General features: G+C 52.8%; 1 protein-coding gene across 6 annotated transcripts in view; it reads right to left on the bottom strand.

The window, feature by feature from the left end:
- Positions 1 to 14,487, bottom strand: part of APPL2 (adaptor protein, phosphotyrosine interacting with PH domain and leucine zipper 2) — a 57,837-nt gene that overhangs the window by 32,664 nt on the left and 10,686 nt on the right. For all 6 annotated transcript variants that reach the window (XM_051846055.2, XM_070052799.1, XM_008257119.4 and 3 more), the window contains one exon: positions 10,457 to 10,555. In XM_051846055.2, the coding sequence (XP_051702015.1) occupies positions 10,457 to 10,480 (24 nt within the window). In that variant the 5' untranslated portion in view covers positions 10,481 to 10,555. The remainder of the gene's footprint in view (positions 1 to 10,456; positions 10,556 to 14,487) is intronic.

A 14,487-nucleotide genomic window follows, 5' to 3' on the forward strand; every position in this document is an offset into this window, starting at 1 on the left:
AACCCGGTGTGCCGGCGCCGCAAGGCGGAGGATTAGCCTAGTGAGCCATGGCGCCAGCCCTCAGCTCTGTTTTCATAACACAAAAGAAGCCATTGGGGCCAGTGCTGTGTTGTAGCAGGTAAAGCCACTGCCTGCAGCGCCGGCATCCCATATAGGCACCAGTTCAAGTCCTGGCTGCTCCACTTCCAGTCCTGCTCTCTGCTAAGGCCTGAGAAAGCAGTGGAAAATAACACAAGTTCTTGGGCCCCTGCACCCACATGGGAGACCCAGAAGAAACACCTGGCTCCTGGCTTCAGATTGGCCCAGCTCCAGCCATTGCAACCATTTGGAGAGTGAACCAGTGGATGGAAGACATCTCTCTCTCTGCCTCTGCCTCTCTGTAACTGCCTTTCAAATAAAACTTAAAAAAAAAAAAAAAGATATCTACAGTCCATAAACGAATCTGTCTTCATTCCAATAAATAGTAATAAATTAGCTGATCTCGAAAGACCTGTTCTCCTGCCACAGCCACTGCAGGCGGCCCTCCCGTAAGCAAGGAACATGTTCTACTCTTCTAATTGGTTGTTTTCATTTTAGCTCACTCTGAAGTATTACTCTGCACACCTGCACGTTCAGAGACTGATCAAGTATGTGCAGCACTCCCAAGCCCTGCAAACCAGCGAGGACCACAGGACACCTGCGTTCTTCAGAACTTAGAGACAAGTGCTTGGAAAGCAAAGGCACAGCCGTCCAGGGAACCGCCAGCACCACACGGCCCCGGGCGCTGGCGGGCCGGATGCTCAGGGGCCTCTCACACAACCCTGGCGCAGCACACAAGAGGTTCCACAAAACAGCTGGATCACTGGACTCCCCCAGATCGCGCCCGGAAGCCCTCAGGAAACTGCCGTGGATTCTCACGTGGGCGTCTTCCAGGCTGCAAGGCCAGCTAAGGTTCTGTTCTACCAGAACAATTTCACCTCGAGGTGGCCTGCCACCTGCCCCGAACAGCGCACGTGACGTGAGAAGTCTTTTGAACCAAGCAGCTTTAATCTCACTCACTTTTAATCTACTGTACACAAGAGCTTTATGAATCACCTGACCAGCGCACTCAGCGAACCCCACCCTGTGTGCTCAGTGCTCAGTGCACAATTATCTCTGAAGCAAGACCTGCAAAGCCGGGGCTCCGGCGGAGAGGGAACACCAGCGAGAACAAAGACCGCCGCGAACGCTCACCCCGTCTTCCCCCGGCACACAGCGTGGCAGCTGGGGCCTTTCACATGGTACCACACCTCATCCATGGGGACAGGACCCTCACAACCCTCCCCTGACAACCAAGGGCGCGAAGGAAGGTTCCGAAAGGAAGCGTCTACAATCTTCTGGAATCACACGACTAATAGAAACCAGCAAGGCCAAGACCCAGCGCGGGTCTGCCAGACTCGAACAGCCCAGGTTCCCGACAATGCTGTTCCGATCCGCAGGCCACAGCTGCACCTGGCCGGCCCTCAGGTGCCTGGGAGTCCCTGCGAGGAACACAAACCTCACACTTTCCCAGCTGCAGCGCAGCCAAACAGAGGGCCTCCAATTCAGATTCTAAGTAGAGCAGCATTCTCTCTGAGGCCCTGGGGCAGCTCTCGGGCTGCTGTCCATGCCAACTGTTGCCCCAGAAAAGGGCTGGCCAAGGGTTTATTGACAGCACCTCCTATGCTAAACAGAACCTCCCCCGGCTGCTGTCCAGGCAGAAAGACAGCAGGTGAGCAGACCCAGAAGGAAAGCTGAGTGCCCGGCCAAGGGATTTTACCTCCCATGGCAGAGAGCTTTCAAATGCACCACCGCCGGCATCCAGGCTCTGGGGAGCAGCGTCCCCGGCAAATGTGAACGCCACGGCCAGAGCATAGGAAATCTCCCACACAGGCACCTGCTCAGATGCACACCATCATCAAGCCAGAGACGCTGCACACAGTGCTCAGAGCCGGGCCCATGGGCCGCACAGAGCTGAGGTAGGGCTACAGGGAGCAGTGAGGAGTGAGGCAAAGGCAAGGCTGCAACACCAAGCCTGGGCAGGCCCGAGCAGACGCCTGTGAGGGCCTGACTTCATTTTGGAGGCAACGGAAGTGCTGAGGAAGTCAGGCGGGACGAGGACGAGCCCACACAGGAGCCCCAGAGCGACCCTGAGCGGCTGCAACGGGCGGGGGCACAGCGAGCCGATGAGGGGCTGGTCAGGAGGCCACCAGAAGCAGCTGAGAGAGAAAGCCGGGCCAGGAAGGGGCACAGCAGGATGTGGAGAGGGAACAGCAGGAGGAGCAGTCCGAGGACCAGGGCTTCCAGGGTGACTGGCAGGGGCCCCAGGGCCTTTAGTTACGGCACTGAGGAGGGGACGGGATCTGGGGTCAGCGGCAGAGTCCACGGCCAGGACACACTGAGAGAGGTGGAGATGTCCCATGACCCCTGCGTGAGCTTCACTCAACAGCCGCCTACCAAGCATGGAAGGGCCGTGGCCACGGCCGGGCACTGGAACGGGCCCATCTTCTGCGTCCCACACTGGGACAGGGAACCCTCCCACTACGCCACGGGGACTCTGACGCCAAGTGTTCGGGGCACTAGGTCGCACGGGGAAAAGCACTCTGGCCAGGAACGGAGGGGAGGACGGAGGGGAAGGGGTCCGAGCCTTTCTCAGATGTGACCCAGCCTTAAAGGCTGAGGACACTTCCCCCAGGCGAGGGCTGATGGGGACCTGGGGCAGCAGGAACGGCACAGCACGTGACAGTGCGTGCAGAGGGCGGTTAACGTCCTCGAACAGCCTGAGACGAGCCTGAAGGGGCAGCCTGACACCTGTGCCACGTGCCGACCCTGGGGAACTGAAGGGAGGCAGAGGAAGAACTGAATGCAGAAGGCAGCTTCCTTCCTAGGGGCGCAAGCTGCAACAGCCCAGGAAAGAGCTACAAACTCGCTGTACACCATGACAAACAGCCTCAGTGCTCTGGAATGACCCAGGGTTCATTCACCAAGGGACGAGGGCTAAACACAAATTCAGAAATAGCCAGCTACCGCTCCAGTGATCTTGCCCAAGGAGAGAACAGAGTATCCAGAGAAGAGTCAAACGGAACTGTGGAGAATAGCAAGAGCCAAGGGCAGGGAGCAAAAGGGAGCCCAGCAGGGAAGATCGGGGCAGACCAGGAGAGGCGGGAGACAGCGTCTGTCCAGGGGACCCAGGGCGGAGGATCAGATGGGTGGAGAGATACTGTGAGCCAGGCACTTAGCAACCCCTCCACAAGTGCAGCTGGAAACCAAACTGTAGTGGTGCCCACCTGAGTGGGGGAGAGGGGAGAGTGAGGACCGCAAGGACAGTCTCCACCTTCCAGAAAATCAGGGCTGGATGGCCAAAGTTCCATTTAACCCAGTAACAGTGCCAGGGTGGCCCGGGTCCACCGCCACCACACCTATTATTGGGACCATGGGAGACGGTCCCGTTAACATGGAGAGATTCTCCTGCAGAGAAGAGCCCAGCACTGTCCAGGTGTCAATGTCAGTAACCCTCCAACAACTATATGAGGCATGGCCTTTGTAGCTGATGAAGAAACTTGGCTCATGAAGTGACCTGACTTGCCCAAGGTCACACAGCAAGAGGCTGAGCCAAGACTGGAACTCAGACCTGCTAAGCCCACAGTCCCACACCTATCCCCTGAACCTCAGTGAATGCGCCTAGCCCAGAACAATCTGCCACGCCAGTTTGAAAGCCTTCAAGGACAGTGTGAGGGAGAGCTGCAGGTCCCGCCCACACATCCAGGGCAGGAACCAAGTCTGCGAGGTTATTTGCAGAAACCAGTCTGGCCCAGCCCCTCATACTTTGTACTACACAGTCCCTGCCATATCAGCCTCAATTTAATTGGTTCCCAGGGCTCCTGGAATGCACAAATTGGAACAATCATGGATAGAAACGAATGAAACTCTGAGATGCAACAAGGAACTGGGCCCCTCTAACGCACTACACGGGCGCCAGGCTGAGAAATTGAGCTAGGCTGTTCTACTGCCAAAGAGAGCCTTCTCTGACCGCCTGACTTCCTCCGCCGGCACCGCGGGGACCAGGGTGACAGAGAGCACGGTGACAGGCTAAGAGCACAGGCTTTGCAGACAAAGACCTGAGCCCAGGTCTGGTGCTGCTGTGTGATCCTGGGCAGATTACGTAACTTCTTGGAGTCTGGGTTTCCTATTCTGTAGGTAGCGCCCTGCGTCATCAATCCCAGATTGAAAATATTCGGCACAGAAACTGCAGCTGCACTAAACATGTATGCTTGTCCCCTTGTCATTATTCCCTGAACAGTTTATGCAGCACGGGTATTACCAGTAACCTGGAGATGACCTGTGGTGCACAGGATGTGCCAGGTTACCTGCACATAGCATGCTGTTTACATAAGGGAGGCAAGCGCCTACGGACGGGGGGGTGGGGGGGAGGGCCTGGAACCAATGCCCCTGGACACCAAGAACGACCGGGCACACTTCACCAGGACATCTCTCCTCTGCCGGGGAAGCCAAAGGAGTGAAGGCACAGCAATGTCTCGCCATATATGCACGTGCGCCATAAACGGAGGCTGCTGCTGCGGTTAGGAAGACACAGCTCTGACCCGCCTGCCTCCCACACGCCATCACAGGCCCACGCTCCCGGATGCCTACCGCTCATTCTGTCTCCCACACGGCACATAAGGGCACTGCAAAACACTCCTGGAAAATGTGTACCAAGAAGGAAACTAGGCAGGAATTTCAAAACTTTTCTGCACCCAAATAAACTTATCTTTTAATTCCATTTTCCCATAAACTTTCTGAAGTACTTTCATGTTACCTTGTTTAGCTATAAACTTTCCTGTTACCTTGGTATCTACATATATCATTTTTAAAAAAGATTTATTTATTTCAAAGAGTTACACACAGAGAGAAAGAGAGGCAGAGAGAAAGGGGAGAGGGGGAGAGGGGGAGAGGGGGAGAGAGAGAGAATGAATGTTTTCCATCTGATGGTTCACTCCCCAACTGGCTGCAATGGCCAGAGCCGAGCTGATCCTAAGCCAGGAGCTTCTTCTGGGTCTCCTATGCGGCTGCAGAGGCCCAAGGACTTGGGCCATCCTCCACTGCTTTCCCAGGCCACAGCAGAGAGCGGAACTGGAAGTGGAGCCACTGGCACTAGAACCAGCACCCATATGGGATGCTGGCATTGCAGGCAGCAGCTTTACCCACACCACCACAGCACTGGCCCCATACATATATCATTTTAGATGAAAATGTTTTTTCTTGATAATACCAAAGTCATGTATATTTTCCTTCCCAAGTATTTTACTCCTATTTCTTCCCACTGTCTTATCCCAATTTGAGGAGACAGTATTCCTACTTCAAACCCAGGCTTTCAGGAGCAGGAGTTTTAGGACCAATGTTTAGCTTCAGTAGTTTTGTGCTGCAAAAGGTATGGTTAACAACGGTTGTAGAGTTGTGACTATGTTGTAAAAATAATCCTCCTTTGCTGAAATCAGTATTAACCATGGTTCTGGCCTCAAAAAATTCTAATATCCACTAGGAGAAAAAAGCAGGGGCAGGTGCTTGGCTTAGAGGTTAAGATGTCTGGGCCGGTGCCGTGGCTCACTAGGCTAATCCTCCGCCTTGCGGCGCCGGCACACCAGGTTCTAGTCCCGATCAGGGCGCTGGATTCTGTCCCGGTTGCCCCCCTTCCAGGCCAGCTCTCTGCTGTGGCCCGGGAGTGCAGTGGAGGATGGCCCAAGTCCTTGGGCCCTGCACCCCATGGGAGACCAGGATAAGTACCTGGCTCCTGCCATCGGATCAGCGCGGTGCGCTGGCCGCAGTGCACCGGCCGCGGCGGCCATTGGAGGGTGAACCAACGGCAAAGGAAGACCTTTCTCTCTGTCTCTCTCTCTCACTGTCCACTCTGCCTGTCAAAAAAAAAAAAAAAAAATGTCCCTCGGAAGCCTGTATCCCCTATCAGAGTTCCCGCGTGAGAGTCCCAGCTGCACTCCCAATTCTAGCTCCCTGCTAATACGCACTCTGGAAGGCCCCCTGGGTCCCTGCCACCCACAGAGAAGACTCAGACTGAGTTCCTGACCCCCAGCTTCAGACTGGCCCAGCTCTGGCTCATGAGGACATTTGGGGAGCGAACCAGCAGACAGAAGCTCTCTCTCTCTCCCTCTTCTCAAATATCAATTTTCATAAAGGCAGAAATAAACAACACACACAAAATGCCACCGGCCAGCACCAATTACAGAGGCTCGGCAGCAGCTGCAGGAGAACAGGTTGCAGCTGCCCGGTTTTCCCACCACGGAACGCACAGGTGCGCACGTATGTCAGGCTGTGCAGCCATGGTCGGGATTTCAGGACACTCCCTGAGCAGGTCGTCTCAGTAAACTTCACTCAAAGGCCCTCCCTAATAAATACACTGTAAACACCAGAAAAAAATGTAAACTAGGGGGGGAAGGAAAAACTTACGGTCCATATACAAAATCAAGACAAGAATCACAGGAATGTATTAAATATAAAATCTGAGCAGATTTAAGTGCCTGTCTAAACCTACTGAGACACTGCTGAAGTTTTCGCAGAGCACTGTGAGAAAGCAGTCTGCTTTGTCAACGCACTGAAATGGATACAGCTTCCTCCATGCAAATGACCCACGAAGGAGCGCTCAGCTCCCACCGCAGGCAAAGGCACAGCCGGGCTAAGTGACCAGACGTGACTCCAGGGACTGCTGGGAGATGCTGGAAGCAGCTTCAGCCTATAGCTTCGTTCTGGAGCTTACACCAACAGAATTTAAAACTTCCTGCAAACCACACACATCAGCAAAACTGTTCACGGAACTTTTCTCTAGCTTTTGTCACTCTGTCTAAAACTGAGATTTGCAAGGAACTCAACAGACTAGAATTCAGAATTTACTATGCAGGCTGATTAAAATATCTTTTCTGAGCATAAACCTGATTGGAAACATACAATCATGAAAAAGCCACATCTTGATAAACGCTTGTTTTTAAAAAATGAAATTACAAAACCCTGTAAATCGGGAGTACGGGTGGGAGGGCGGCAGGCAGGAAAAGAAGCATCGTGTTTCCAAACCTGTATATATTAAATGCACAAAGTTGCAGTCCCTAAATAAAAAATATTTTTTTAAAAAAACTATCAACCTAATTCAACATGTTTAAGTGTAAAGTATTTAAGGAATAACATGAAATAAGTCCAAGAAAACATAACTTTGGGAAAATGAAAACATCGAGAATATATTTAATACATATATTTAATATAGATTAAAACAAACTGGTCAAAGAGCACTCGGGAAACTTCTTTGTTAAACTGGAAAGAAACAGATAGACCATCTGAGGTTTCAAATCAACCTGAAAAGCCCACTGGCCCCCAGCCTGCCACTCTGACGGCACTGATGGCCAGGCCGTGGCTGAGCCTGGCAGCGCAGGGCAGACGCCTTCCCCAGCTCTGCCGCCGCGGGACTCGGAGCAGGAGGCAGAGCGCCTGGCCAGCACAGAACCCACGTGATGATCATGTGCCGGGAGACAGCCTTAGGGAATGCAAGACCCACTTATTGTTGGCAAAACGTAGTTTTCTGGCTCAAAAGAAAAAGGCGTTAAGAGCGTGTGTGGCCTCCTCGGGTAAACGGTTCTGGTAGCCGTGGAAGGCAGACGCACTGTGGGCAGGGGCACAGACAGCCTTCAATAAGAGATAAATCATCCAATGACAATGTTCAGATGACTGAACAGCACACAAGTTCAGCCGTAAGTCCTGTCAAAAACACTGGGGTTTTTGAATTGAGAACATTTAGAGAAAATACAAAAAACATACAACACATAAATAAGCAGGGCTTCAAATTAAAAATCGACAGAGTGAGCATTTAGCCTACCAGTTAAGACGCCAGGTAAGACATCAGCGCACCTCTGGCTTCTGCCTCCAGATTCCTGCCAGTATAGACTCTGGGGCAGGGGTAACAGCTCGAGTGACTGGGCTCCTGCCACCCACCAGAGAACCTGGATGGAGTTCCAGGCTCCCGGCTTCAGTCCAGCCCATCCCAGCTACGGCAGCCATGCAGGGAGGGAACCAGCAGAAGAGACGGAGTTCCCTCTCTCTCCCTTCCTCTGCCTCATAAGTAAATAAATAAATGTCTAAAAACTGACATAGTACTCATGTCTCCAAACTCTGAATGGCTTACAAAGCAAACAAGCAAAATCACAAACCAGCACAACTTCCTTCATCAACAAAGCCAGTTCTAACTAATCAGTTACACTGCTATACTACTGCGGTTTCCATCAGCAGGACACTGGACTGGAAGGCGGGCTGGGACTCAACCCCAGGCACTCTGCTATGAGGTATCGGAATCCCACGTGGCGTCTCAACCACTGTGCCAAACACCCAACTGTAGATCAAACCTTTAACAAGATCCCCTTCCCCACTCTTCAAAATCAGTGTTTCACAAGAGAATTACGTTGGGCACCCCGTCATGTACACACATCCACACACACGCACACCTCTTCCTGTGTTCCCTCACTCCTCCACCCTGCTGTTCCAAGCCAGACCTGGGCATCATTCATCATGCATGCACCCCCACTGACCTCTTCACGCTCGCTCAGTGGCATCTCACCCCTAGCTGCCTCGGGAACCCAGCTATTCCCTTGTACTCTACGGCCACTTCCCTGGTGCCCCAAGCAGACTAGTGAGGTGGCTGAGTCTGGTTTCAGGCTGACTTGCTCTGCCACGAATTAACTGGGGGGACCTGGGCAACTTGCTCAGCAGAATCCTTAAGTCTTCTTAAGGATTAAAGGGGGTGTAAGAATAGGGTAACAATAACAATGTGCACTCCACAGAGTTGTCAAAGAATGTAAAGGAAGTAATCAATGTCAAAGTCCCTGAAATGTCCAAGCAGGTAGCAGTGAGTATTCAGTCAATCTCACTGATCACCATCCTCCTCCTTTTAGGTGTCCAGCCCAACTGCTCCGGGTCAGGAGACCAGCCACTCCCAGCATCACCTGCAACCCTCTGGACATCAGTCTGTCTCCCACCCACCCGTAAGCTCCCTAGTGGCAAGGACAGTCCTTCCCTATACAAGAGTGAATGACTAATAATCAGGGAGTAAAAACAGGAGTACTAAGAGCTATATAATAATTGACTACACACAACTTTATACTAGAGCTTTATACTACTGAATGTGGCATTCTTTAGACAGCATCAATTAGAAAAAGAAACATTAACACAGAACTATGGTAGCAAGGAATCAATAATGAAAACTGGCAGTGGCCAGAATACTTCAATGGGTAACATGATTTTATTTTTAAGTAACTCATAAATGTTCTAGAAAGTAACCTATGTGAGCACTGCTTGATCTTAAAAAGATTCACTCTGGGGGCTGGCATTGTGGTGCACTAGGCTAAGCCTCCCCCTGCAGCACCGGCATCCCATATGGGTGCCTGTTCTAGTCCTGGCTGCTCCTTTTATTTTTTTTAAGATTTATTTTATTTATTTGAAAGAGTTGCAGAGAGAGGTAGAGACAGAGAGAGGTCTTCCATCTGCTGATTCACTCCCCAAATGATAACACCAGAGCTGAGCCGACCTGAAGCCAGGAGGCCAGGAGCCTCCACTGGGTCTCCCACATGGGTGCAGGGATCCAAAGACCCACGCCATTCTCTGCTGCTTTCCCAGGCACATTAGCAGGGAGCTGGATTGGAAGTGGAGCAGCCGGGACTCAAACCAGCGCCCAAACGGGATGCCGGCACTGCAGGCCGGGGCTTCAACCTGCTGGGCCACAGCCCTGGCCCTGCTCCTCTTGACAGATCTAACTCTGCTGCGGCCTGGGAAAGCAGTAGAACATGGCCCAAGTGCTTGGGCCCTGTACCCACGTGGGAGACCTGGAAGAAATTCCTGGCTTCGGATCGGCCCAGTCCTGGCTGTTGCAGCCATCTGGGGAGTGAATCTGCAGATGGAGGACCTTTCTCTCATCTCTCCCTCTCTCTGTCTGTGACTCTACCTCTCAATTAAATAAAGTCTTCCAAAAAAAAAAAAAAAAAAAAAGATTCACTCTGGCTACTCAGCAACTTACTTTCCATGGTTTTGCAAGCTGGAGATATTTGTTCCTCAAAACACAGAAGCCACCCAACGGTTTCGGAACTGTGACTCAACTCGCTTGAAAGCCATCTGTGCCCTCCCAGGCTGCCATCCAGGACTGCGCATCCACGAGAACAAGACAAAAGCGAGAGGAGACTCGGAGGCCTCCCACTGGGGTACGATTTGTAGAAAGCAACCCAAAGCTGTTCTGGGTGCCCTCGCACTGGTCTGGGTACAGGAAGATCACCTGCTTTCCTAAACAACGCAAACAGGCTGTCGTGGGTTTTTTTTTTAAGGTGAATGGAAGTGAGAAAAATTAAGTCGGATGTTACTGCAAAATCTCAACTTTCCCAAGCTCTGAGACACACCCCGGGGAGGGCAGAGGCCCGCAGCGTACCTGGGCTCCGTAGACGCGCTGCATGGCCTGCAGCAGCTGGTTGGTGTGATCCGTGAGGGTGCCGGCATCTTCTTCAAACACGCTCAGCAGAGAGCGAGTCTGCAAGAGAAGAGGGCAGGGGCTGGATGACTGCTCAGCGGAGAGGTCACGTGGGAGGTGGGACACACACAGCCCCCGCACCCGGCACACGCACGCAGCACACTGAGGGAGAGGACGACACCTGCTGGTCCACCAGCTGGCACCTCCTGCCTCTCCTGCTGACCGGAGGCCTGGAGCTCTCAGAGCTTCCTTCTTGTTTAGATTTTATTAATTTATCTCAGAGTTACACACAGAGAGGGAAGGAGAGGCAGAGAGAGAGAGAGGCAGAGAGAGAGAGAGGTCTTCCATCTGCTGGTTCACTCCCCAATTGGCTGCAACAGCTGGAGATGCGCCAATCCAAAGCCAGGAGCTTCCTCTGGGTCTCCCATGTGGGTGCAGAGGCCCAAGGATTTGGGCCATCTTCCACTGGTTTCCCAGGCCATAGCAGAGAGCTGGATCCGAAATGGAGCAGCTGGGACTTGAACCGGCACCCATATGGGATGCCAGCACTGTAGGCGGCGGATTTACCTGCCACACCACAGCTCTGGCCCCCCAGAACTTCTTTACAATGGGAGAGTCAGGGCCAGTAAGAAAGCCGTTTTTTAAAAGATTAATAAGACTAAAGGGCTCTCATCTGGCCTGATTTGGGCTCCCACCTATGCAACAGTGAAGGTCATCCGATAAAAACTGCTGCAAAGGGCAGCCTCTCCCTTCACATGCACGAACTGAGCACGAGGCGAGAGCTGGCTGTGCACCTGGGGCGCGGCCGCCTGGCGCTGCTGGCCTGGAGTCGCCCCAGAGCGCCAGCTGTGCGGCTGCCTGCTGCAACTGTGAGCGTCGTATACTAGTATGTCATTCTTTCCTCTTAGGATGCCACAGTCACTTTCCATGGTTTGCATCGCATTTTATTCACCCAACTTTCAAGCTCATGACCAGGAAATGCCCCATGCCCTGGGCCCACCACTGGTAGCTCTGGGCACAAAACTCAAACAGAACAGAACGACAAAGCCAGCTCGGGATGGCAGCTGATCCAGGTCACTGGCAGGCAGGCGTCTCCCGTCATGCCCCGCACAGCCCCTGGCACATGGCAGACACCAAGGAGACGGTGATGTACTGCGGCGGGCAGGAGCCAGGATCAGGGCGCCCTGTAAGAGACTCGGCCACACAAGCGTCTTGCGTGAAAGTGCCCAGTCCAGTGGGAACGGACGCTCCGACATTCACAATGATCTCCGGAAAATAATCCACTAGGCAAAGATGGAAAGTTAGTTACAGAAACTCCCTTAATGAGGTGACAGAAGAGCGTTTCACGAAGGATGAGTCCTGGTGAACGCTCCTTATTCCCTGCAAACGAATTCCAACTGCTTCTCTCTTTCAGCTAAGGGGTCAGAGAAGTGGCTCGTGACGCCTGGCCACCCTCTGGGCTGGGGACCCGAGCACTGGGATCAGGTGGCCCTCACAGTGGCGCTGCCTCACACTGCCTTGCCTAAGGACCTCGAGGCCAAAACACCTGCTCCCAGAGCAAGGGCGCTTCCCCAGCCACAGAGTCACAGCGCAACGACCACGGAAACAGAATTTTTATGAATGCTCTCAGTGAGAAGCGGAACAGCAGCCTAGAGCCCATAAAGAACACAATTCGTGTGCTGGAAGCATTTTTCAGGGCCGCACTGTCATATGGCGGTTAGATCACCTGCGATGCTAGCATCTCATATGGGCGCCCACCCAGCTCCCTGCTAATGCACCTGGGAAAGCAGCAGACGACAACCCAAGTGCTTGCGCCTCCTACCCATGTGGGAGACCCAGAAGAAACTCCTGGCTCCTGGCTTTGGCCTGGCCCAGCCCTGGCCATTGTAACCATTTGGGGAGTGAACCAGTATAGGGAAGGTCGGTCTCTGTCTCTCCCTCTTTCTCTTTCTGTAACTCAGCCTTTCAAATAAATAAAATCTATAAAAAATGCAATATAATGAATTCCCATTTTTTGCACCAACATAAATGTTATCTTTTAATTCCACTTCCATGATATTTTAGAGGTACTATCCATGTGCTAGGTACTAAGTGCTTTAAAATACACAATTTCATTTTAACGCTACTGCAAAACTGTCTTCAACATAATTATCTATAAATGTTACCTAGGGGCCAGTGCTGTGGTACAGTCGGTTAAGCTGCCACCTGCAATGCCAGCATCTCATACAGGTACCAGTTCAAGACCCGGTTGCTTCATTTCTGATCCAGCTCCCTGCTAACGTGCCTGGGAAAGCAGTGGAGGACGGCTCAAGAGCTTGGGCCCCTGCACCTACATCAGACACTGGGATGAAGCTCCTGGCTCCTGGCTTCAGCTTGGCCCAACCCCAGCTATTGTGGCCATTTGGGGAGTGAACCAGCAGATGGAAGATCTCTCTTTCTGTCCCTCTTTCTCTAACTCTGTGTTTCAAATAAATCAAGTAAATCTTTAAACAAAAATGTTATTGAATAGTCAAGGTTCTTTTTATAAACTTATTTGAGAGGTAGGAAGACAGACCTGCCATCCGCTGGTTCACGCCCCAAATGCCCACAACAGCCAGGACTGAAGCTGAGACCAGGAATCCAACCACTTGAGTTGGGTGCTGGGGCCAAGACTCTGACATGAAACACAGGCACCAACCCCTGGGCCAAACTCCCGCTCCTCACAGGACTTCCTGTGCTCACGGCGCCCGACGCTGAGGATTCTGGTACCTTCCCAGGTTATTACTAACATGACTAGGGAAGAGGTGATACAACCAGACCGCAGTCGGTCAGCTCTTCAAAAAATCAACACTACGAGGCCCAGTTAGCTCACTCCTATTTCCTGCTTTTAGTACTCTTCGGAAGATAACGGCACAGGAGATAGAAGGAAGATGAAGAGAGAGGGCCTGCCTAAAAGTCCTCCACGTTGAGGGAAGAAAGAAAACGAGAGCGACCACTGACTCTGCCCCTCCTGCGTGCAAGATGCTGTGCGTCTGCTGGGTCACCTCTGCCTTCCAACAACTTGACGATGTAGACACCATGACTGCACTGACCCCATTTTACAGATGATGAAACTGAGGCTCATCAAGGTCAAGAAACTTGTTCAGCCTCCCACTGCTGAAAGCAGCAGGGCTGGGACGGAAACCCAGGGCGGCTGGCACGGCCGGTCACCCTCCTCCACGGCAGGAGGCTGCCTCTGCTGGGCAGGGTGGGGCAGGGGCTGGCTGCAGCCGGATTCTCCGGTCACCCCACTGGAAAGCTCTCACCTACAGCAATGGAAGGAACTGCATCACTAGTGTCGGCTCTGTGTTTTTCTTGATACTGAGCGTGAGACACCTTGTAGAACTGGCAGAACTCCAGCCTTCCCTTCCTAAGTGAACTAGACCGTGATCACCCTGGGAAAAACACACCCGGAGAGCCAGGCACTGTGTGGCTCGTGACGCTCACCAGCAGGACGTCTGCTCAAAACTCTATCTGGAACAACAGGGATTCCTGAGACCACGGGCTGGGCAACGGCAGACCAGTCGCTCAAATTCCCCCAGGAGAGCCAGGAGACACTGGTGGGTGTCACTCCCAGCTGCCCCGGCACGCGGGCATGGAGACGCTCTGTGCGTGCTGCTCACTGTTCACAGCCAACTCAGCTAAGCAGTGGCTCTCACTGCAGTTCTACACAGAACACAAGCTCAGGGGGCCAAAGGTAACAGTGCTAGATTCAGGGTCTGCATTCCGCCTGTCCTGCCCACCCTGCTCCCTCAGGAGTGTGAGTGGCCCGTTTACCCTCGGATAAGGCCTCAGCTGTGCATCCTGCCTTCCTCTTAAACAGGCGGGGTGCTACCTAACCAAGCAGTCCTAACATTCTCAACGGCAGCCTCAGCACCGAGGACTGAAACAATGTGACGGTTAGAGAGGCTGGCGCTGTGGTACAGAGGGTTAAAGCCCTGGCATCCATTTGGGGAGCCAGTTCAAGTCCTGGC

The sequence above is a fragment of the Oryctolagus cuniculus genome, chromosome 11 (assembly GCF_964237555.1).
Source record: "Oryctolagus cuniculus chromosome 11, mOryCun1.1, whole genome shotgun sequence".
NCBI lineage: Eukaryota > Metazoa > Chordata > Mammalia > Lagomorpha > Leporidae > Oryctolagus > Oryctolagus cuniculus.